General features: G+C 43.9%; 1 protein-coding gene across 1 annotated transcript in view; it reads right to left on the bottom strand.

Moving 5' to 3' along the window:
* Positions 1-240: 240 nt before the first annotated feature.
* Positions 241-22644, bottom strand: part of LOC139411411 (CD276 antigen-like) — an 81864-nt gene continuing 59460 nt past the window's right edge. Inside the window, exons 7-8 of the mRNA XM_071157740.1 lie at positions 16214-16252; positions 241-4993 (exon numbers count right to left, since the gene is read on the bottom strand). Coding sequence (XP_071013841.1) covers positions 16230-16252 — 23 coding nt within the window. The 3' untranslated portion in view covers positions 241-4993; positions 16214-16229. The remainder of the gene's footprint in view (positions 4994-16213; positions 16253-22644) is intronic.

Consider the following 22644-nt stretch of genomic DNA (forward strand, 5'->3'; position numbering starts at 1 on the left):
CATTATGTACATAACAAGTTTAGAAAATTGTGAAAAAACTAACAAAATAGCATGGCTGGTTAAGAACCAATAAGACGGCAGCCCTCACCTCTGCCGCCATCTTGTACAGTCTCTCTAGACAGATGTCTCAGCACCTGACCTGGTAGCTGCTGCCCCCTAGGGATGGGAGGTGTTCAGTGGTCTACTTAGGGTCTTCAATACTTACTGCATCTCTATCTCCGTGTGGTGTGAATAACCCAGTTTTATCAGGATCAACCATCCTTTAATATCTTACATAAAGACTTAGAAACAGTCACAGAATGTCTGGTATGGTTCTGGCATTGTGAAACTGATGAAGTTGTTGTTGGACATAGTGACAAGTAAACAAAGGCATCAAATAAAACAAAAGCTTTTGATCTTTACATTTACTGTTATTGAGAGGGACAGTAAAAACGCATGACATAAAATCATACACTTAAAAGGATATCCCATGGGTGTACTGCTTGGCAGCTAGAGTCAAGTGAAAGTAATACATTATTTTGATGCCAGATGAAATTGTATGCTTGACTCAATTATGATATGACATATCAACAGTAAAACATCTAGGAAAAGCTTTGATGCATTTATAAAAATGGGGGGAAAAAGATACATCAAAGGGATATAAAGACAAGCAAATCATCCTATGAGTGACAACTCTGCATTCCTTATGCTTACTTTATCCATGACACGCAATGAGCATTGATAAGGAGTCAAAGTTGCCGTATGTCGGCCTTTATAAATATGACTTTGTGTCCCTGGTCGGGCCCCTAATGTGACATATCTACAAACCTTTATGTCGATACATGAGTAAGCTCTTATTTCATTAGAAGCCAAACATGCTCAATGGAACATGGGCATATTTTACAAATTAGCTGATGCAATTGTTTGAAGTTCAAATATATATGAGGGTTTTTAAATGTAGAAAAAACACGTATGCATGAGTACAGATTCAGAACAAGTGAGACACATTTCATATGAACCGATATTTAGTGGCCAACTGGAAACAGTATAACGCTGAAATCTGTCACTGAACTCCCTCTCAGAATGGCTATCTTTACAGAGACAAAGCCTCTGGAACATGAATGCCACAACAAATCGGGACATTATTACGATTCCACATCTTTGTCAGAGAGCAAATGCTGCATTTCACAATACTCTCAGATCAAAATGCCAATTCAAATTAAATAATGGCAGTTTAGCCTCTTTTTATAATTGTAATCTCTGTGCCACTTCTTCCTTCCATCCCTGTCCTCTAAAAGCGAGGCTCTGTCATCTGTCTTCTGTAAAGCCTCGTGTCAACAGTACACGTCCAGTAAGCCTGCTTACCATTCAGAGGGGAACAGAGTAGTGTTAGCGATTCACAGGTGCTTTCAAACTTTTTTTCCTTCCCAGCATGATTACATACTGATGAGGAATATTTATCTGAGCCTCTATTGAAACTGTTTTGTCCTTCAAGATATACCGGCCCGGAGGTAAAACACTATGAAAGAACAAACTTTCCCTTTTGAAAATGGAAGCCTCTCTTCTCTGTGAGCATTTGGTAAACTGTGGAGTACCAATCTCTCCCTTGTGTGACCTGATCACCTTTCAAATGACAACAACATTGATCTACTCTGACAGTACAATTCAGGGGGAAGCGTTGCAACATAAACGTGCTTTCAAACCTTGTTTTCATGTTTTGATTGATGAGCAGCGTGTTCGATTCTGTATTTTTGCCCATCTCTTCCTCAGATCTGTCAATGTCTTGACAATCCTGACCATTTTCTCCATGTTTACTTATTTCCTAAAAAATGTAGAGGTCCAAAGGATGTTGATGGGTACTGTTTTCCCTTTTAAATTCCCATTACAACGTTTTAATAAATGTGCCTCTCTGTCATGAATAATTACCCAGAAAATCAAAAGTATCAAATCAAATTAAATCATAACTATTAAGTCAGTTCAAAAACTATGCTGGATAGTCAAGATTGGCTTTTGGAAATGAATCTTCACAAATAGTTGAATCGTGTGTTTTTCTCTGTCTAGCGGTGGGTATAACACCCTGGAGCATGGCTGCTACCAGTAGTTCTTCATCTATTATTGACTATATTGCGCTTTTTAAGCACCATGTGCTAAAGTTTCAAAGACACTTCTCTCGTCCCTTGGTTACCAACAGCTGTTTTATTGATTGCTTTCTTTCTCCATACTAAATACACAACTCAATCCCCCTGGTGAGAGGAGAACTATACAGTTTCAAATGTCGGCTGTGAGTTTTTCTCCATTGCTCAACAAACTGTGACATTCAGGTTAACTTTCCACTTATTCCAAACAACACAATAGAACAAAAAATCTGGCTACAGACTCCGGACTCTAGAAAAGCATTTAATGCAAATATGTTTACAGTGAGTAATCTTGATTTGAAAGTGTCTCTACAGTACAGTACCCACTGGGCACAGACATCCGTTCAATGTCTAACTTTGATTTGCATTTTGTTGAGTTGTTAACTAACGGGAATTCAGTGTGAAATCAACAACAACAAAAAATGTCATTCTATTTAGGTAAAAAATTGGGTTATGTGATGACTTTTTGCTAATCTAATTAGTTTTCCACGTTGATTCAACGTCATCAGATGGATTATTTTTTTTAGGTTGAAATGACATGGAAACAACGTTGATTCAACCAGTGTTTGCCCTGTGGGGTAGCTTCTCTGTTGGCACATTCAAAGAAACCTACTTCCCAATGAAAAGAGGCCAGACTCTGACATGATGAGTTATATACTTGAGGAGTGACTGGGAATCTACATCAATATGAAGGGAAGTGGATAATTTATAGGGCTAACAAGCCATTCTGATTTGCCAAAAATCACAGAACCTACAGAGTGGAAGTGAAAGTGATTTGAAATTACAGCATTGTGCTATGTGTGACAGTCTTCCAAATGAATGAGGGCTCGGCGTTTGGTCCACTTGTCTCGCTAGAATGATTTTTCAATCTCAAGGTGCAACAACAGTGTCTAAAGAAGCACTCAGTGACAGGACCAGTCATTGAGTCTGGTGTAGAGTTCATGCTCCATCTCAGCTTGATGGAATTGATGGGAGAAGGCCAAACTTACAGAGACATTGAAGTCTGAAGACGTTTGTATGAAATAAATAAATAAAAATGTATGAGTTTGGTTTCCGTTTCCCCTGTTCGTTACTCATTCTAGCACAGTAATCACCACATTCTATCTGCCCCCTATTCCTCACCTGTAAGATTTAGAACTCCTTGGAGACATCCTGAATTTAGGGAGGCCAGGCAACATATAGACTTTGAAGTAGAAACTGTTTCAAGGCTGGCATTTTCTTTCTTAAATCCCATGACATTTCCTCCCTGCTCCTGAATGGGAGAATGAGAGTGACACAGAGAGGGGGCAACCAAATAAACCCTTCCAAGGAGCTGAAGCCACTAATCTGTAATTTAATTTCAAGCGGGTGTCTGGGCCATGAGGACACATGGCAAGGTCAAGGGCTACTGTACAGAGAGCGAGAGAGAGATGTGGATTTGGAAGCACAGCCTTCAGTTTGATCAACAGCTTCATCCAGCTTAGAAGGAATAGTGATGGGTTGGGGGGGGGGGGGGGGTAACCCTTCCTTTCCTACCTCTCAGAGACAGCCAGCCTGTCTGTTCCACCAGCCCAACCGCAGCCACTTATTTCACACACGGCAGTAGCAAATACTCCTGGCGGAAATTCATTATTCAAACAACTAAGATGTTTGGGATGAATAAGCATCTGCAAGTCCCTAAGAACGTGAGAGCGTAACTGGCAATTTAACACGTCCGGCTAGATCCACATGTAAATTAAAGATTTGTATTACTTTTCACCATTATTCTTGTTTTCCTCATTATGTAGAGGAGTGTAGTCTGCAGATAAATCAGCTCTAATGGAGAAGTGGAGGTATGAATTGTGAGCAGTGTGGCTAATCCCATGGGTAAGGAGATATGTGTAATAGAGTGGACCTTGTTCTCCATGAACACACATGCAGTGGCCCTGGAAATGGACGCAATAATTACCAGTGACCGCTCGGGAACATTTTCACCATGTCTCTTTAATGCGAATCGGCACTGGGTTCTTTTATGGACGGCTTTGGCATTCATACGCACATTGACATTTGGCACAAGGACCTGCTCGAGTACCTGTATACTGTAACAGAACTTATACAATCACCCACCCACCCTCCATCTTGAATTCATAAAACATTCCACCTTGGCAGTCAAGAGTAGCTGAGAAGAGTCCATGTTCATTAAAAACCTTACATATAACGCTGCTGTCAGGTCACTGAGAGAACCAGGGTGTATCCCATGCACCATTTGCAGTTTGTTCGAGCTTAGCTGGCATTCAATTTCAATTCCCCCAAGTTATTGAATATACGAGAGCGGTAGACACTGACAGGTACAAGTTACTCCACGGGCAACCATTAATTAGTGAGTCGAGGAGTAAATGGAGAGTTACACAGCTACACTCTGTCTCTGGCAGGTAGGCAGCTAGGGAGACGCTGATGGCAGCCTCAGCTTGGTCATCTCTTAAGCTGTTCACTTCCTATTAGAAATGAGATTCTGGGCCTCTCAAACTTCCTACCCCGATACATAGTGAAGAGAAAATGTTGTCCAGGTTCGAGACAGGGAGCCTGTCAAATCCAATGGCCTTCAAGTGGAGCTTCTCTTTAGCCTATTGCATAGAAATGAATACGACTCCACACCCGCGTTCATATACTTTGTTAATTGAAGGAGTAGCAGGGGAAGGGAAATGTAGAGTGCTGTAATAGGATATGATGGGTTTATGTCTTTTTGGAAGCCCAGGAGGAAGTGGTCCTGTAGGGATGGGTATGATGGACTCATTGTCAGCTCAGTAAGGACTGGAAACTGTGTGGGTAGGAGCCAGTGGAACCAGTCTCTCCGTTGATGGATGGGTGTAGTGGGATTAAATATAAGACTCATCGCTGTCTCACCGTCTGCCTCCTCACTGCTGAAAAAATAAAATAAAAAAATATTGTGTTAGAGAGAGGGAGGTTGTCAGACCAAAACCTTATAGGGATTTGTGCTGTGGAGAAAAAACATTACCGAGACACTTTCTTATTCCAACAGGACAATATTACGGTTTGTTCCTTTTGATGACTGCAACATCCCAGTCTTTATCCACTTTACGTTGTTTTCCATATTACAGGTAACTCTTCTAAACTTTTAATGTATTTTACCCACTTCGGTCCCAATAGACCCCTCCACACCACTGCTAATGCTACCACAGCAAATTAAACTGCTCTCCCTGAATCATTAAACTGGTTCGAGAATTAACTCAGACACACAGGGTTTAGAATGGGGCGGCAGGTAGCCTAGCGGTTAGAGCGTTGGGCCAGTAATCGAAAGGTTGCTAGATTGAATCCCTGAGCTGACAAGGTAAAAATATGTCGTTCTGCCCCTGAACAAGGTAGTTGACCCACTGTTCCTAGGCCGTCGTTGTAAATAAGTATTTGTTCATAACTGACTTGCCTAGCTAAATAAAGGATAAATAAATAAAATAATGTCACACGTGAAGCTCTCCTAGTTTCAGATTTTAAAAAGCAATATAGCAGGGTATAACCGCAGAGGTTCAGTTTAGATATGTAAATAGAGTGGATTACCCAAAACTACCTGAAACATACTGCTCTGGATTTCCAATTGAAAAGAAAAGATTTCAAAAAAATTATAATTTGTTTACATTTTTCAGTAAAATTATAATTTAAAGATGTACATGAAAGGAAATATATATATATAAAAAAACAAAGTTTGAGGAAGAGGAATACTTAATGCATTATGACATTTTGCAGTAGCCTACATGCTCTTTGTTCCAGAAAGGCCTCATCTCTACTTCCTGTCCAAACCTGTCATGCTTATAAAGCTCCTTTTGATTCTGATCTGTCTGGAAGGACTGAGATTGCAGACCATCAGCAGATGTAATACTCTTACGCTGGTGGTGTATGCTGTCTTGGTTACTTTGGCTGGAAAAATGGCTGCTGCCACTGTTTGGAAACCTCTCTATCACTTCTTAATCATTACATATTTTCCTGTATCTGTGGCACGTGATATATCTCTATGAAGTGGCGAAACTGTAAATAAAACAACAGAGACGACTTGATGAATTATACAAGTCAAAGGATGTCAGACTGTTGACATCTGAGTCCTGCCAGTTTCCTAGAGGTCTCTGTAAACTCGGTGGCTCTGGATATCCATATATATTAAATAGCAGCTCTCCATTTGAAAACTCACTCCAGTTCCCACTTTCCTTGCCTCCTCTCAGAGGGCAGTGCAGCTTGCCTCCTCTCAGAGGGCAGTGCAGCTTGCCTCCTCACAAAGGGCAGTGCAGCTTGCCTCCTCACAAAGGGCAGTGCAGCTTGCCTCCTCACAAAGGGCAGTGCAGCTTGCATCCTCTCAGAGGGCAGTGCAGCTTGCCTCCTCTCAGAGGGCAGTGCAGCTTGCCTCCTCTCAGAGGGCAGTGCAGCTTGCCTCCTCTCAGAGGGCAGTGCAGCTTTCCTCCTCACAAAGGGCAGTGCAGCTTGCCTCCTCTCAGAGGGTAGTGCAGCTTGCCTCCTCTCAGAGGGCAGTGCAGCTTTCCTCCTCACAAAGGGCAGTGCAGCTTGCCTCCTCTCAGAGGGCAGTGCAGCTTGCCTCCTCTCAGAGGGCAGTGCAGCTTGCCTCCTCTCAGAGGGCAGTGCAGCTTGCCTCCTCTCAGAGGGCAGTGCAGCTTGCCTCCTCTCAGAGGGCAGTGCAGCTTGCCTCCACTCAGAGGGCAGTGCAGCTTGCCTCCTCTCAGAGGGCAGTGCAGCTTGCCTCCTCTCAGAGGGCAGTGCAGCTTTCCTCCTCACAAAGGGCAGTGCGGCTTGCCTCCTCTCAGAGGGTAGTGCAGCTTGCCTCCTCTCAGAGGGCAGTGCAGCTTTCCTCCTCACAAAGGGCAGTGCAGCTTGCCTCCTCTCAGAGGGCAGTGCAGCTTGCCTCCTCTCAGAGGGCAGTGCAGCTTGCCTCCTCTCAGAGGGCAGTGCAGCTTGCCTCCTCTCAGAGGGCAGTGCAGCTTGCCTCTTAATCCATCATAAAAATGAACACAACACAATATTTTCACACCTGCATGTTCTCATCGGATTCAAATCTACTTTCAGATATTCCCCCTTTGGAAATGCATGATGTGTGTGTTCAAACAGGGGGTCATTCTTATAGAGTCCAGGACAGCAGCATCCTGAAATGAATTTCAGAAATGAAAGACCACCCCAGACCTTTACCAAAGGCTATAGAGATTGTTTGGCTGTATATGCGACACGAGCATACACTAAAAAACTCTCATATCTTCACGTCAGACTCCTGACTGAATAGACTGGGAAGTTAACACAGACTATCCAAACTTGAAGAAAACTTTCTCTCTATCCAAGAGCTCCAGCAGACAGACATCAGGAGGACAGAACCATCCTATCCCACTTCTTCTTAGCAGGTTGAGACGCTGCATGCTGACGGACAGTTTCATTTACAGCCAGTGCAGGGGATTGCACACTAATTTACTCAGGCTATAGGAGACTGTTCACTTAAAGCAGCAGCGTGCTGGGTCCATTCTAATGAACCACTGTAAATCCACACTGCACTCATTTCAGTCCTCATTTGCATTGAAATGGAAGTGCCATATTTCATTCTCTTCCTTGGTAACCTTCCACCACTTATTTATATATTTGGAGAACCCTGTACAGGGAGCCACGGGCACGCTGTTTTCAGACATTGATGTAAATGACAACAATCTGAGTCATTATCAGAGAACAACTCCAGCTGGGGGGTTCTGACATAAACACAGACGTTTCCAGAAGTCAATATGCAGCTTTGGAGAGATCTTACAACGGTCAAGGTAAGACAGGTTGTCCATAAGGCATTATGAAATACACAGTGTCCTTATAAAAATGTATTGAACACTTCATTTGTATACTTTGTATACATTTGTATAATTTGTAAAAATGCATGTGGTTTATGCATTGTAACACTGCTGGTGGTAAGCACACCACAATGAAATATTACAGACATGACAATGATAAACAATGCTCAGAGTAAACCGTTCCGTCATACATACCCTCCAAGACGTCGCAGTCACAGCTTCACTGACTGTCACCTCAACGCAGCCTCACACATCGCACACACGCCAAATAAACGTCATATGTGCCCTTCCCCGTATTTTTATTATGTTGTGTGATTTCCACCCTCCAATTTCCTCCAAGCCCCCCCTGGTGTTAATTACCAGGCTTCTTTCCCCTAGAGCAGCACAGAGCTGTGGAAGTGCATTAATCTTGATTCTACACTCCAGTACAAAGCCTTGTTTGAAGAGACTCCTGTGGTAAGCCCCAAAGGCGGAGTGATTCAGAGTCAGAAGAAGAGAGAGGAGAGGGAGAAAGAAAAGAGTCGCAGATCGCTCTGTGTTTACACTGGGAAACCTGGCCGCCTGGCAAAGCAGCATGCAAACCATTTGTCCCCTTCTTCCTCAGTGTTATAATCATCATCTGTATGATGAATATCAAGCTGTGCGTCTGTGATGACATCAGAAGGGACCATGGGCTGTTATGGTTTATTGATTTGGTCTGTGGTGGAGTAATGAGGTCACTTTCATGTCATCATCCCATTCCCACTCAGTGGACTGATGGCTGCTGAGTGGACCTGTCGGTGTTCTGGGGACTAACTAGGAGCTCTACAATTAAATCTGACCCATTTCTATGTTCCAAAATTGTCTCTCCAGCCATGTAATTTAATGGTCTGCTCGCATTGCTTTAGTGTAATTACAAGGTTTTGAAAAACATGTTCCTTCGTTAAAAATGTAGTATATAGTGAGCCTTGTCCATGGATCCTGTGTAGTTAGTAATTGGCGGCGAATCAATGTTAGTGAATTTTTGAGGCTACTATACTGTTCTGTAGCTGCTGGTCTGCTGCTGGCTGGTCACTCTGCTCGCTCTCATCTAATATGTTATCCACATCATTGCACAGATACAGACAGAAGCACACTCTCTGACAGACACGTCTACCGCCCTCACCTAGGATTTTATTTTGAATTAACACAGGTCATTCCAGATATTTCCACCAATGGAAAGACAGAGATTGTATTACGATTTCCATTTCAGGAAGTTGTTTTAAGCCTGTGTCGGGTCAAATAATCATTAATTGCACTGTCATCACTGTGGCTGAGTGACAGAATTCATGAGAGCTCATTCATTTAAACAATCACAGTGTCTAGGTTGAGGAAGGTGATCATTTTTAAACCTTCTAGAACTGGAATTCAGAGGGCTTTTAATGGCAAAAAATGTTATGCCCTTGATTTCTTGTAAATCGTTAGTCCTCAGTTCTAGAATAGATTCTCATTATGAAATATAGTTCTACAGTATTGAAGCACTAAGCCAAGTTTGCCAACACAGTGATACACCTTTCAGCTCTGACGCCTTTCATTTGGAGCCATGCATTTTCTCCCTGAGATTTATAACACTGACTCACATAAAAATATATCTTAGGCTGCATTTACACAGGCAACCCAATTCAGATTTTTTTTCTCACTAATTGGTATTTTGACCAGTCAGATCAGCTCTGGAAAAAGATCTGATGTGAAAAGATCTGATGTGATTGGTCAAAAGACCAATTAGTGGAAATAATATCAGAATTGGGCTGACTGTAAACGCAGCCTCACAGTCTACAAATCCAGCATATTTGTGCCTATTCCCATTTGGGTATGCTAACTACTCTATTTACATTTCTGCCTTCTGTAATTCTCTTGATGTTGTCAACACACACCTTTCCTTTGCTGACAATAGTTTAGCAGTATGTATTTCATTTAGCCAATTTAAAAGAACAGTGTTTCAACACAATTATACCAGCTCATATTTGAGATTACATTTGTAAAAGCTGTAAAAATGTCTGAGGGTGTGTGCTACTGTGTACTGTATGCCAGTGGAGGCCTCTATAAAAGTCCCAACCCCAGTAGGACACCTCATGTGGCCAATGAGAGAAGAGACAACAGTGCAGGTGCCAGGCTCCCGGCCCTCTGCCCCGGCGGGGGTGATGGAGGACGTGATGAATGCTCTGGAGGAGTATCTCTCCATCCATGTAATGCAAGGGGGATTGGACAGTCAGGCCAGGGGCATCAGGACAGCAGCAGCGACCAAAGACCCTGAGCCAGGTATATTAAGTGTTGCTGACAGCCAGGTGACACCAGAGCTCTGTGTTTTGTTGACTGCACACGACTCAGTACCATGTCACCATGATGGAGAGATAAACAGCCTTCAGGATCCATAGATCACCTGAGACACTCCATATGTAATGTATATATGTACCTCTGCATGCATACCGCAGCCCACCGCACTGCACTGTCACGGGGCCCCAAGGCATAGAGTTGTAGTGAGGGAGGAGGGAAGGTGAGTGGTCTCCATGCTGTGTATTACATACCCAGGATGTAATTATGAGTAATCTGTGCTAGTTAATTGAGCCCAGAGGCAGTTGGTTTCAATGAAGGCTCCTGTATTTTTTTGGGGTGCAAAATAGAAGAAAAATATCTCTCAGAGGAGCGGGGCTCTCTGTCGAGAGGCAAACAGAGCAGAACTCCTGCCGTGTTCATTAGCTGTCATTGATCAGTGATTCAGTCCCCACACTCCCGCTGCCTGCCACTGCACACTGATATTACGAGTTCCTTGTCATGAAAATCGTTATTAAGGTCCAAAAAAAGTACAGCCAGCCCAGCAACTTTGGTCCTTGTATTTTATTTTTCACTGCACTATTATCTCCACTATTCTGATGCGTATGGCTCCGCGCCAATCCTCCCCAAGCAAAGCTACAAAATACTATGCAGTCAGTGATATTCTGAGCAGCACAACTATCCATCCTAGACCATCCTCCAATATCAATATGATGCAGTTTTCTGCACATCTCTTTATTGGCTTTTCCTCAGTGGTCATCATCAGGTATCTGGTGCTTGTCACTTGGAGAAATGTACAGTACAGTATTATACGCTTGTAGAGTCATTATCCTGATAAATGGCTGAGACAATAAGCTAAATAATGCACAGATGTGAGGATGAGGAGAGCGAGTCGGAGAGGGTGATTCCATAGCCAACACCTCCCAGGAGAGCTCTAGCCCAGCGTAAGTGTCCTGTCTGACATCATCAACATCAGACGAGCCTCGCCGCGGCGCTGAGACAACAGTAACCTGAGGAGCCGCGTCGCCTGGCGCCTGCCCTCTCCCCAGAAACACCCAAAGGTCACACCGACACGCCAAGCGAAGCTTATTCCTCACCTCACGCCAGCTCTCTTGCTCTCGCTGTCTCTCTCACTCTCAACGACGAGCCACGGCACAGCAGCTATACTTGAAATGCTCCAGGAACCATTTCCCATTTTTATATCTCACTTTATTTCTTCGCCTCGTTATCTCTTCCTCATTCTTATAAAAAAAGAGAAGAGTGCGGCTCCTCAAAGTGATGTGTCGTCTCTGCTCCCTAAAACAGGACAGAGACAGAATAAGCCCCTTGGCCAACACTGTAAAACATAACAATGAGATAGATTCTTAGAGTGACAGTCCAGAGTTTAAGTAGATATACAGGGGAGAATTAAATCAATATTTTAGAGCTCTAGTAGAAAAGAAGGTTGAGAGGGCCATTATCTAGAGCTAATTGTACCTATAGGGCCTGTCTTATTAGACATATTAATATCTACTCTCTCATTGGAATTCATTTGTGGTAGTCTACTGGCTGTTGCTGGATGACTAGGCCATATCTGCCTCTCTGCCTCCTCTCGCACATTCACACTCACAGGATTTTCTTTATTCACTTTATGTCTGGCCTTGACAATTCATCCTCCTTCCATTGGAAAATATAATATCAGGGCATGTGTGCTGCACCTCCCAGTACAATGGGACTCTGAAGTTCTCTATGCATGACTCATTTGGAGTGATATGTCCTCCTGATTAACATGGATCATTAAATTGTGTCAAACGTACACGTTTATACTGCATATCTCACCATGCTATAGCCGATAACAAACGCAATCAGGCTGTCTATTAGCATTTTCTGGTAAAAGCCTACTAGCAGACAAGGTGAGAGTCTCCACAATGAATGACACTTCCCTCAAGGACACACAGTCCTCTGTGAGGAATTACAGGAGATGCTTCACCATTGTTCAATGTTTCAGGGAGCACTCACTACGGCTAATTACTAACCATGGCAACAGCTCTCGATGTGAACACAGTATGGACACGCAAGGTGAGTGAATTCCATACCCAGTGGCCTGCAGTTGTTGTATGAAATATAAGAATGAAGCATAGAAAATAATAATGAATCACATACAAACAGATATATCAAGAAGGTGGTAAAAGGTTTTATGAAAACAAAAATGTCCCATGACACTAAAGCAAGATAATCAGATGCACTGAACTTACGTTATTTAATAAGACATGCTGCACTATGCATAAATGAGATAATCTATAAAAAAAATGTCCACAGAAATATTAAAATAATTGATTGGTGGTAATTCAGCAGGAGAATGTGGTTTACAGGATATTGGCCTGCGACAGTGATAGGACTGAACGTGAAGGTCACCCTATCCCCTATATAGTAATGTCAGATAACCTCACAGACAGTGGCGCAAATAGCACCCTATCCCCTATATAGTGCACTACTTTTTAGCAGGGCTTATAGGATTCTATAGGAAATAGGGTGCCCTTTTGGACTGAGAGTGACTCTTGGTGCCTCTACATTATTTGGGGAAGTTAGAGGAAACGAGTTCCTCTGCCCTCTGTCATCATGGTTGGCTGTCACAGCCGTCAAAAGAAGTAGACCAAAGTGCAGCGTGGTGAGCGTATATTTTCCTTTTATTTAAAATGTCGCCAACAAAACAACAAACAAAGAAACAACCGTGAAGCTTACAGGGCTAAACCTGAACCTATAGGGGAGGGTCTGGGTGGGCATCTATCCACGGTGGTGGCTCTGGTGCGGGACGTAGACCCCGCTCCACCTCTGGCTCACCCCACTTTGGTGGCGCCTCTGGTGTGAGGACCCTCTCTGCGGGCCCCGGACTGGGGACACTCTCTGTGGGCCCCGGACTGGGGACCCTCGTTGCAGGCCTCAGACTGGGGACCCTCGTTGCGGGCCTCAGACTGGGGACCCTCGTTGCGGGCCTCAGACTGGGGACCCTCGTTGCGGGCCTCAGACTGGGGACCCTCGTTGCAGGCCTCAGACTGGGGACCCTCGTTGCAGGCCTCAGACTGGGGACCCTCGTTGCGGGCCCCAGACTGGGCACCCTCGTTGCGGGCCCCAGACTGGGCGCCCATGGAGCAGGCACCGGACTGGCCCGTGGAGCAGGCAACGGACTGGGCACCCTCGCTGCGGGCCCCGGACTGGGCACCCTTGCCGTGGAGCAGGCACCGGACTCAAACCTACTGGAGGCCTGGTCCGTGGAGGAGACACGGGATGAACCAGGCTGGGGAGACCTACTGGAGGCCTGGTCCGTGGAGGAGTCACAGGATAGACCAGGCTGGGGAGACCTACTGGAGGCCTGGTCCGTGGAGGAGGCACAGGATAGACCGGGCTGTGGGGGGAGCACTGGAGATCTGGTGCGTAGCCTTGGCACCACTCTTGTGTCAGCACAGTTCTCATTATAGCTTCATGGTCGTTATTTGTTTATTGTTTTTGTATAGTTTGTATTCAGTGTTCAGTGCTTTCTTTTATTTAAAAAATCATCATGAACACATACCACGCTGCATTTTGGTCCGCTTCATACGACGATCGTGACATATACGCACAATAAAGATATTGATATCACTGTCTTGACACCAAATAACTTTGCTTTGCGTTTTTACAGCAAGAGAAACATCTGCATTATTTGCATAGTAACATAATATGTGTGCATTGACAAAGCGTGTGTCAGCTGAAATGCAGTGTCAGCTCCTTCACTCCAGCTGGCCCTTGTGATTATTCTCCAAATGTGATGAATATAATTATAGGGAAACTATCCCATCGTCTTATTAACAGATCCATGTCTTGAACCCCTAAACCTGCCCTATGAAATCTGGATGGAAGGAAAATAAAGAGGAAGCTCTCACACTGCATTCATTGCTTCCTTTAATGTGACAGGTTCAATCTTAGTTGGGTCAAAATTGATGGAAAGCTTCTGAAACGCCTCTAAAAATATCCACGAGCAATATCAAACATGCTCGTCATAATGAAAGAGGAAAATATAGATTTCACAGAAAACGCTGTTGTAACAAAAATGTGCTTGGCATTCATAACCTCCCTCTGTTAGCTAGTGAAGCTTTCCTAAAATAGTCAGAACACGGTACCCAAGCTGGGATTCCTGGCCTGGGCAGTCCTCTCCTTCAGGCCTAGGCAGGAAGAGTAGGACCAGGGGAGTGAGGTGGAGCCTGACACAGTCTCCCAATGCTTGGCCTGCCGATGGGCCAGCCCATCCCTCTCTAAAGACAGGCAGCAGACCAGGGGCCACACAGGCCAGGCTCCAGTCACTGGGTGATGGATGAGGCCTCACAGTCTGCCACTGCATTACTGGTGTGATCTGTGGATTGTCCACCTGACCCTCACTACAGAGAGACAGGCAGACAGACAGATAGATAGACAGAGAGTATACTGCACTGGGCTGTTCTGTTCTGGGAGAGGAAATACACCACACCACACCATCCAGACACTCCATAAGTCTCTCTAGACAGTGTTGTTACAGCTGCATGGTAGGTAACCATACTGTACATCCTTTTCAGATACCAAGCTGAATACTATAAACTGAACATCAGAGATATTTCTCCAATAGTTAGATAGCTAGCTATTTAGCGGCTTGCTTTTTGAGGAGTGTGTATGTCTACATGGCAGGCAGGGTTGGGTAGGTTACTTTCTAAATGTAATCCGTTACTGTTACTATTTACCTGTCCAAAATTGTAATCAGTAAAGTACATTTTGGATTACCCAAACTCAGTAGTATAATCGGATTACTTTCAGTTACTTTTGGATTACTTTCCCCTTAAGAGACATTACAAGAAGACAAACAGGATCCATAAAACGCATTTGGTGTGTCCTCATAGTGGCCTCTGGCTTGTGGTCAGAGAAAAAAATTAAACTTGCGTCTTTTCTCAATACTGAATTGAATGTCATAAAATAGAAAGGTGTCATAATGTATTTTTATTTATTTTCGCAAGATCCTTTCTGGATTTCAACATAATCCAATAAGTAATTATCTAGTTTTTCAAAAGTATCTATAATCTAATTACTGTTTAGAGTAACAGTTTTTTTGTGTAATCAGATTACATGTAACTGATTACATGTAATCATCAGTTACTCCCCAGCCCTGAAGGTAGTGTACTGTACTATAGATTGGTGGGCTGAGCCGACAAGCATCATCCCTCTAAATGATTTAAGCAGTCAAATTCCTCTCACTTTTTTTTAACGTGTTAGATAAATACAGTGAGCAAAAGATTGGCATAGTCGAATTCACTGAAGGGAGCAAATAAACTGTAAGAAACAGGTTATAAATAGGCTGACTTGTTGAGGTCACGAAGACTATTATCAACACCTACGTGTCTGTCTGGCTGGGAGAGAGAGAGAGAACGAGCGAGAGAACGAGAGACAGAGAGAAAGTTGATGCTTCTCACTTTACAACCAGCATTTCTATTTTTAACCTCCTCCTGTATTCTTGTGTCACTCACGTCTCCCACAGAGACACACAAACACACCTGGTGCTGGCAGGTTAATGAGTCATCGCTACAATGGTTATAGGTCCAATGCGGCCTCAATCTCAATATCAAATCATAACATGCTATAATTGAGGAAAATCACGTGTTTCACATTAATTGGGCTTTAAGGGGGGTTAGGAACGAGCTGGAATATTCAAAACCCACTTCTAATGACATTGCACAGAAATACATTTGTCATGGCAACCAATGACCCTGTGATTTTGAGAATCAAAATATCAAGACTTTTCCCAAATTCCTGATTGTCCTTCACAGAATGAATGCAGCCTGGGGCTCATTACAGAAGCAGTTACCCACAGCCTCTGCAGACCTTGGGGCCTCGAGAGCACGTACTGCCTCCTGAAAATACATTGCAATCGCTGGAGGGGGGAAATTAAATGCAAAGACAACCTGATATGACACACACACACACACACACACACACACACACACATGAAGGGTGTGTAATGACGTTGTCGTATGTGATTCTTACCTGTGTTCTTTTGTCTTTAGCTTTTCAGGGGGGTCATGGCTGAAAGACAGAACAACAGAGGAATATGAGCTTCGTAATGCCAGTAAGACAATTAGGATGATAGAACAATACAACATTGTACAGTAGAACTGTTGGCTATTAGCAGCAGAAAGTGGTTCCCAGTAGCATGGGATGTGAACATGTATGTAGCCAGCCTTCATACCTTCTTTGTAATCTGTGGGTAGGGCTGTTGTGGTGCCTGTATTACTGCCACACATGAGCCATGTGACTGTTGAGTCACGGTAATCTCCTTTTATGCACTCTGGACATGCACTAGTAGTACCCAACTTGCTAACGACCATCAGGTCGCTAATGGCCTGGTACTCAGGGCTCTATTGTCCCTCTAACCACTCTGACATTAATGCAAATTAAATAGAAAATCCCATCAAACACATCATCAAAACAGAACGTGCTTTTAAAACCTCACCTCACAATCACCTCACTGTGATTGATCAATTTGAAGAAAGAAGTTCAACAACAGGTTGAAACTGAGTGGAAAACATGGTCATTGTGGATGTTGTTTCAAAGCCTAACACAATTAAATGGGCAGTGCTTTGTAAGATGATGATTAATTCAAAACACCAATATGCATATTAGAGTTTATGCATACGCATAGGCCTGTGAGCCGAACCCAGACCCGCCCTCCAAAAAAACGGAATTAAAAGAATGATTGTGCCGTTTCTAGTCATCGCCTTCAAGTGTGGACAGTATTAAATCAAATCAAATCAAATTTTATTTGTCACATACACATGGTTAGCAGATGTTAATGTGAGTGTAGCGAAATGCTTGTGCTTCTAGTTCCGACAATGCAGTAATAACCAACAAGTAATCTAACTAACAATTCCAAAACTACTGTCTTGTACACAGTGTAAGGGGATAAAGAATATGTACATAAGGATATATGAATGAGTGATGGTACAGAGCAGCATAGGCAAGATACAGTAGATGGTATCGAGTACAGTATATACATACGAGATGAGTATGTAAACAGAGTGGCATAGTTAGTGGTTAGTGATACATGTATTACATAAGGATACAGTCGATGATATAGAGTACAGTATATACATACGTATGCATATGAGATGAATAATGTAGGGTAAGTAACATTATATAAGGTAGCATTGTTTAAAGTGGCTAGTGATATATTTACATAATTTCCCATCAATTCCCATTATTAAAGTGGCTGGAGTTGAGTCAGTGTCAGTGTGTTGGCAGCAGCCACTCAATGTTAGTGGTGGCTGTTTAACAGTCTGATGGCCTTGAGATAGAAGCTGTTTTTCAGTCTCTCGGTCCCAGCTTTGATGCACCTGTACTGACCTCGCCTTCTGGATGATAGCGGGGTGAACAGGCAGTGGCTCGGGTGGTTGATGTCCTTGATGATCTTTATGGCCTTCCTGTGACATCGGGTGGTGTAGGTGTCCTGGAGGGCAGGTAGTTTGCCCCCGGTGATGCGTTGTGCAGACCTCACTACCATCTGGAGAGCCTTACGGTTGAGGGCGGAGCAGTTGCCGTACCAGGCGGTGATACAGCCCGACAGGATGCTCTCGATTGTGCATCTGTAGAAGTTTGTGAGTGCTTTTGGTGACAAGCCGAATTTCTTCAGCCTCCTGAGGTTGAAGAGGCGCTGCTGCGCCTTCTTCACAATGCTGTCTGTGTGAGTGGACCAATTCAGTTTGTCTGTGATGTGTATGCCGAGGAACTTAAAACTTGCTACCCTCTCCACTACTGTTCCATCGATGTGGATAGGGGGGTGTTCCCTCTGCTGTTTCCTGAAGTCCACAATCATCTCCTTAGTTTTGTTGACGTTGAGTGTGAGGTTATTTTCCTGACACCACACTCCGAGGGCCCTCACCTCCTCCCTGTAGGCCGTCTCGTCGTTGTTGGTAATCAAGCCTACCACTGTTGTGTCGTCCGCAAACTTGATGATTGAGTTGGAGGCGTGCGTGGCCACGCAGTCGTGGGTGAACAGGGAGTACAGGAGAGGGCTCAGAACGCACCCTTGTGGGGCCCCAGTGTTGAGGATCAGCGGGGAGGAGATGTTGTTGCCTACCCTCACCACCTGGGGGCGGCCCGTCAGGAAGTCCAGTACCCAGTTGCACAGGGCGGGGTCGAGACCAAGGGTCTCGAGCTTCATGACGAGCTTGGAGGGTACTATGGTGTTGAATGCCGAGCTGTAGTCAATGAACAGCATTCTCACATAGGTATTCCTCTTGTCCAGATGGGTTAGGGCAGTGTGCAGTGTGGTTGAGATTGCATCGTCTGTGGACCTATTTGGGCGGTAAGCAAATTGGAGTGGGTCTAGGGTGTCAGGTAGGGTGGAGGTGATATGGTCCTTGACTAGTCTCTCAAAGCACTTCATGATGACGGAAGTGAGTGCTACGGGGCGGTAGTCGTTTAGCTCAGTTACCTTAGCTTTCTTGGGAACAGGAACAATGGTGGCCCTCTTGAAGCATGTGGGAACAGCAGACTGGTATAGGGATTGATTGAATATGTCCGTAAACACACCGGCCAGCTGGTCTGCGCATGCTCTGAGGGCGCGTGTTTTCGTTGCAGGCCGTGTCAGTGGCACTGTATTGTCCTCAAAGCGGGCAAAAAAGTTATTTAGTCTGCCTGGGAGCAGGACATCCTGGTCCGTGACTGGGCTGGATTTCTTCCTGTAGTCCGTGATTGACTGTAGACCCTGCCACATGCCTCTTGTGTCTGAGCCGTTGAATTGAGATTCTACTTTGTCTCTGTACTGACGCTTAGCTTGTTTGATAGCCTTGCGGAGGGAATAGCTGCACTGTTTGTATTCGGTCATGTTACCAGACACCTTGCCCTGATTAAAAGCAGTGGTTCGCGCTTTCAGTTTCACGCGAATGCTGCCATCAATCCACGGTTTCTGGTTAGGGAATGTTTTAATCGTTGCTATGGGAACGACATCTTCAACGCACGTTCTAATGAACTCGCACACCGAATCAGCGTATTCGTCAATGTTGTTGTCTGACGCAATACGAAACATGTCCCAGTCCACGTGATGGAAGCAGTCTTGGAGTGTGGAGTCAGCTTGGTCGGACCAGCGTTGGACAGACCTCAGCGTGGGAGCCTCTTGTTTTAGTTTCTGTCTGTAGGCAGGGATCAACAAAATGGAGTCGTGGTCAGCTTTTCCGAAAGGGGGACGGGGCAGGGCCTTATATGCGTCGCGGAAGTTAAAGTAACAATGATCCAAGGTCTTTCCACCCCTGGTTGCGCAATCGACATGCTGATAAAATTTAGGGAGTCTTGTTTTCAGATTAGCCTTGTTAAAATCCCCAGCTACAATGAGTGCAGCATCCGGATAAATTGTTTCCAGTTTGCAAAGAGTCAAATAAAGTTCATTCAGAGCCATCGATGTGTCTGCTTGGGGGGGGGATATATACGGCTGTGATTATAATCGAAGATAATTATCTTGGTAGATAATGCGGTCTACATTTGATTGTGAGGAATTCTAAATCAGGTGAACAGAAGGATTTGAGTTCCTGTATGTTTCTTTCATCACACCATGTCACGTTAGCCATAAGGCATACGCCCCCGCCCCTCTTCTTACCAGAAAGATGTTTGTTTCTGTCTGCGCGATGCGTGGAGAAACCCGTTGGCTGCACCGCCTCGGATAGCGTCTCTCCAGTGAGCCACGTTTCCGTGAAGCAAAGAACGTTACAGTCTCTGATGTCCCTCTGGAATGCTACCCTTGCTCGGATTTCATCAACCTTGTTGTCAATAGACTGGACATTGGCAAGAAGAATGCTAGGGAGTGGTGCACGGTGTGCCCGTCTCCGGAGTCTGACCAGAAGACCGCCTCGTTTCCCTCTTTTTCTGAGTCGTTTTTTTGGGTCGCTGCATGGGATCCACTCTGTTGTCCTGTTTGTAAGGCAGAACACAGGATCCGCGTCGCGAAAAACATATTCTTGGTCGTACTGATGGTGAGTTGACGCTGATCTTATATTCAGTAGTTCTTCTCGACTGTATGTAATGAAACCTAAGATGACCTGGGGTACTAATGTAAGAAATAACACGTAAAAAAACAAAAAACTGCATAGTTTCCTAGGAACGCGAAGCGAGGCGGCCATCTCTGTCGGCGGCGGAAGTATTTCTATGCATACTGGATGAACTAGTTACCTTATGCTAAGCACCAAACTTTCTATTCATGAATCAGGGAGAGAACGTACAGGCCTAGGCGACGCTGTTGGTTAATTGATTGTGCAGGACGGCTTACAGAGTTAGCCTACAATTAGGGTGAATTTGTATTCGATTTTGAATAGCCTAGTAATAGGGCATTTTTACTATCTAATTAATAGGCTTTACTTTTAGCTACAGAATAACTCACCACCGTGCATTTCCACCTCCTCTTCTCTCTCCTTCATTCCTTTATCCATCACGCAGAGAGAGGGGCTGTCAACAGTTTAATGAAATAAGTTTTGGTGTGAATACATGTTATTATCGATGTTCCTGATCCGATTTCACTAGGTTTCCCAAATGAAACACTTGGTAGCTGTAGGAACAGGGTTGGAGAGAGCATGGCATACAGAGTTTGGGCAGAATATCACCTGTCGCACAGCGAGAGGCTGCATGCTCCTCAAACAGTGTGTTGATGCATGGAGTGAAATTACCAGAGTAGCCTGAAAAACGAACCAGCGGGAAAACAGACTCCATTTGCTATTAAAACCTTTTGTGACTAGGGGGCAGTATTTTCATTTTTGGAAAAATAACGTTCCCATAGTAAACGGGATATTTTGTCAGGACAAGATGCTAGAATGTGCATATAATTGACAGTTTAGGATAGAAAACACTCTAAAGTTTCAAAAACTGTAAAAATATTGTCTGTGAGTATAACAGAACTGATATTGCAAGCGAAAGCCTGAGAAAAATCCAATCCGGAAGTGACTCATCTTTTGAAAGCTCTGCGTTCCAATGTGTCCCTATTGAGCAGTGAATGGGCTATCAACCAGATTACTGTCTACAGCATTGTGACGTAGTTTTACGCATTTACGTTGAAGAATACCCGTAAGCGGCTACATTGCGCAACTGGTCACCTGATGGCTCCCAGAGTGATTCTCGCGTAAAATACAGGAGGTAGCCATTATTCCAATCGGTCCTACTGAAAAACCAATTGTCCCGGTGGATATATTATCGAATAGATATTTGAAAAACACCTTGAGGATTGATTATAAACAACGTTTGCCATGTTTCTGTCGATATTATGGAGCTAATTTGAAATATTTTTTGGCGTTTTCGTGACTGCAATTTCCGGGCGATTTCTCAGCCAAACGTGAAGAACAAACGGAGCTATTTCGCCTACAAAAATAATATTTTTGGAAAAAAGGAACATTGGCTATCTAACTGGGAGTCTCGTGAGTGAAAACATCCGAAGCTCATCAAAGGTAAACGATTTAATTTGATTGCTTTTCTGATTTCCGTGACCAAGTTACCTGCTGCTAGCTGGACAAAATGCTATGCTAGGCTATCGATAAACTTACACAAATGCTTGTCTAGCTTTGGCTGTAAAGCATATTTTGAAAATCTGAGATGACAGGGTGATTAACAAAAGGCTAAGCTGTGTCTCAATATATTTCACTTGTGATTTTCATGAATAGGAATATTTATGTCCGTTGCGTTATGCTAATTAGTGTCAGTCGATGATTACGCTCCCGCATCAGGGATGGGGAGTCACTAGAGGTTAAAGTGCATATGGATGACCTGAACAGAGCGCAAGCCTTCTTTGCTACTTTCTCAAACATCAATAGCCTATAGTCAGTCGTATAATGCAGCGCCATATTTGATTTGATTTCTAAGACATTCTAAGGTTTGTATCATTCACAACTAAAGTTGCCAAATAACTCTAAATCTAGTGTATCTGACCTGTTTCAAATCACTTTTATGCTCAACATAGCCACTTCATATGCGCACACTCGCTCCAGAATGGGAAAAATATCCTTTCTATTTTATTCAGTTAAGTGAAATTATATTATTCTTTGTCACGCCCTGGTCTTTATATTTTGTGTTTTCTTTATTATTTTGGTCAGGCCAGGGTGTGACATGGGTTTATTTATGTGGTGTGTTTTGTCTTGGGGTTTTCATAGGTATTGGGATTGTGGCTTAGTGGGGTTCTCTAGCAAAGTCTATGGCTGTCTGGAGTGGTTCTCAATCAGAGGCAGGTGTTTATCGTTGTCTCTGATTGGGAACCATATTTAGGCAGCCATATTCTTTGAGTGTTTCGTGGGTGATTGTTCCTGTCTCTGTGTTAGTTTGCACCAGATAGGCTGTATAGGTTTTCACGGTACGTTTGTTGTTTTTGTATTGTTTGTTTTTTCGTCTTCATTAAACATGTTTCAAGAATACCATGCTGCATTTTGGTCCGACTCTCCTTCACCTAAAGA

The sequence above is a fragment of the Oncorhynchus clarkii genome, chromosome 6 (assembly GCF_045791955.1).
Source record: "Oncorhynchus clarkii lewisi isolate Uvic-CL-2024 chromosome 6, UVic_Ocla_1.0, whole genome shotgun sequence".
In the NCBI taxonomy this organism is placed as follows: Eukaryota; Metazoa; Chordata; class Actinopteri; order Salmoniformes; family Salmonidae; genus Oncorhynchus; species Oncorhynchus clarkii.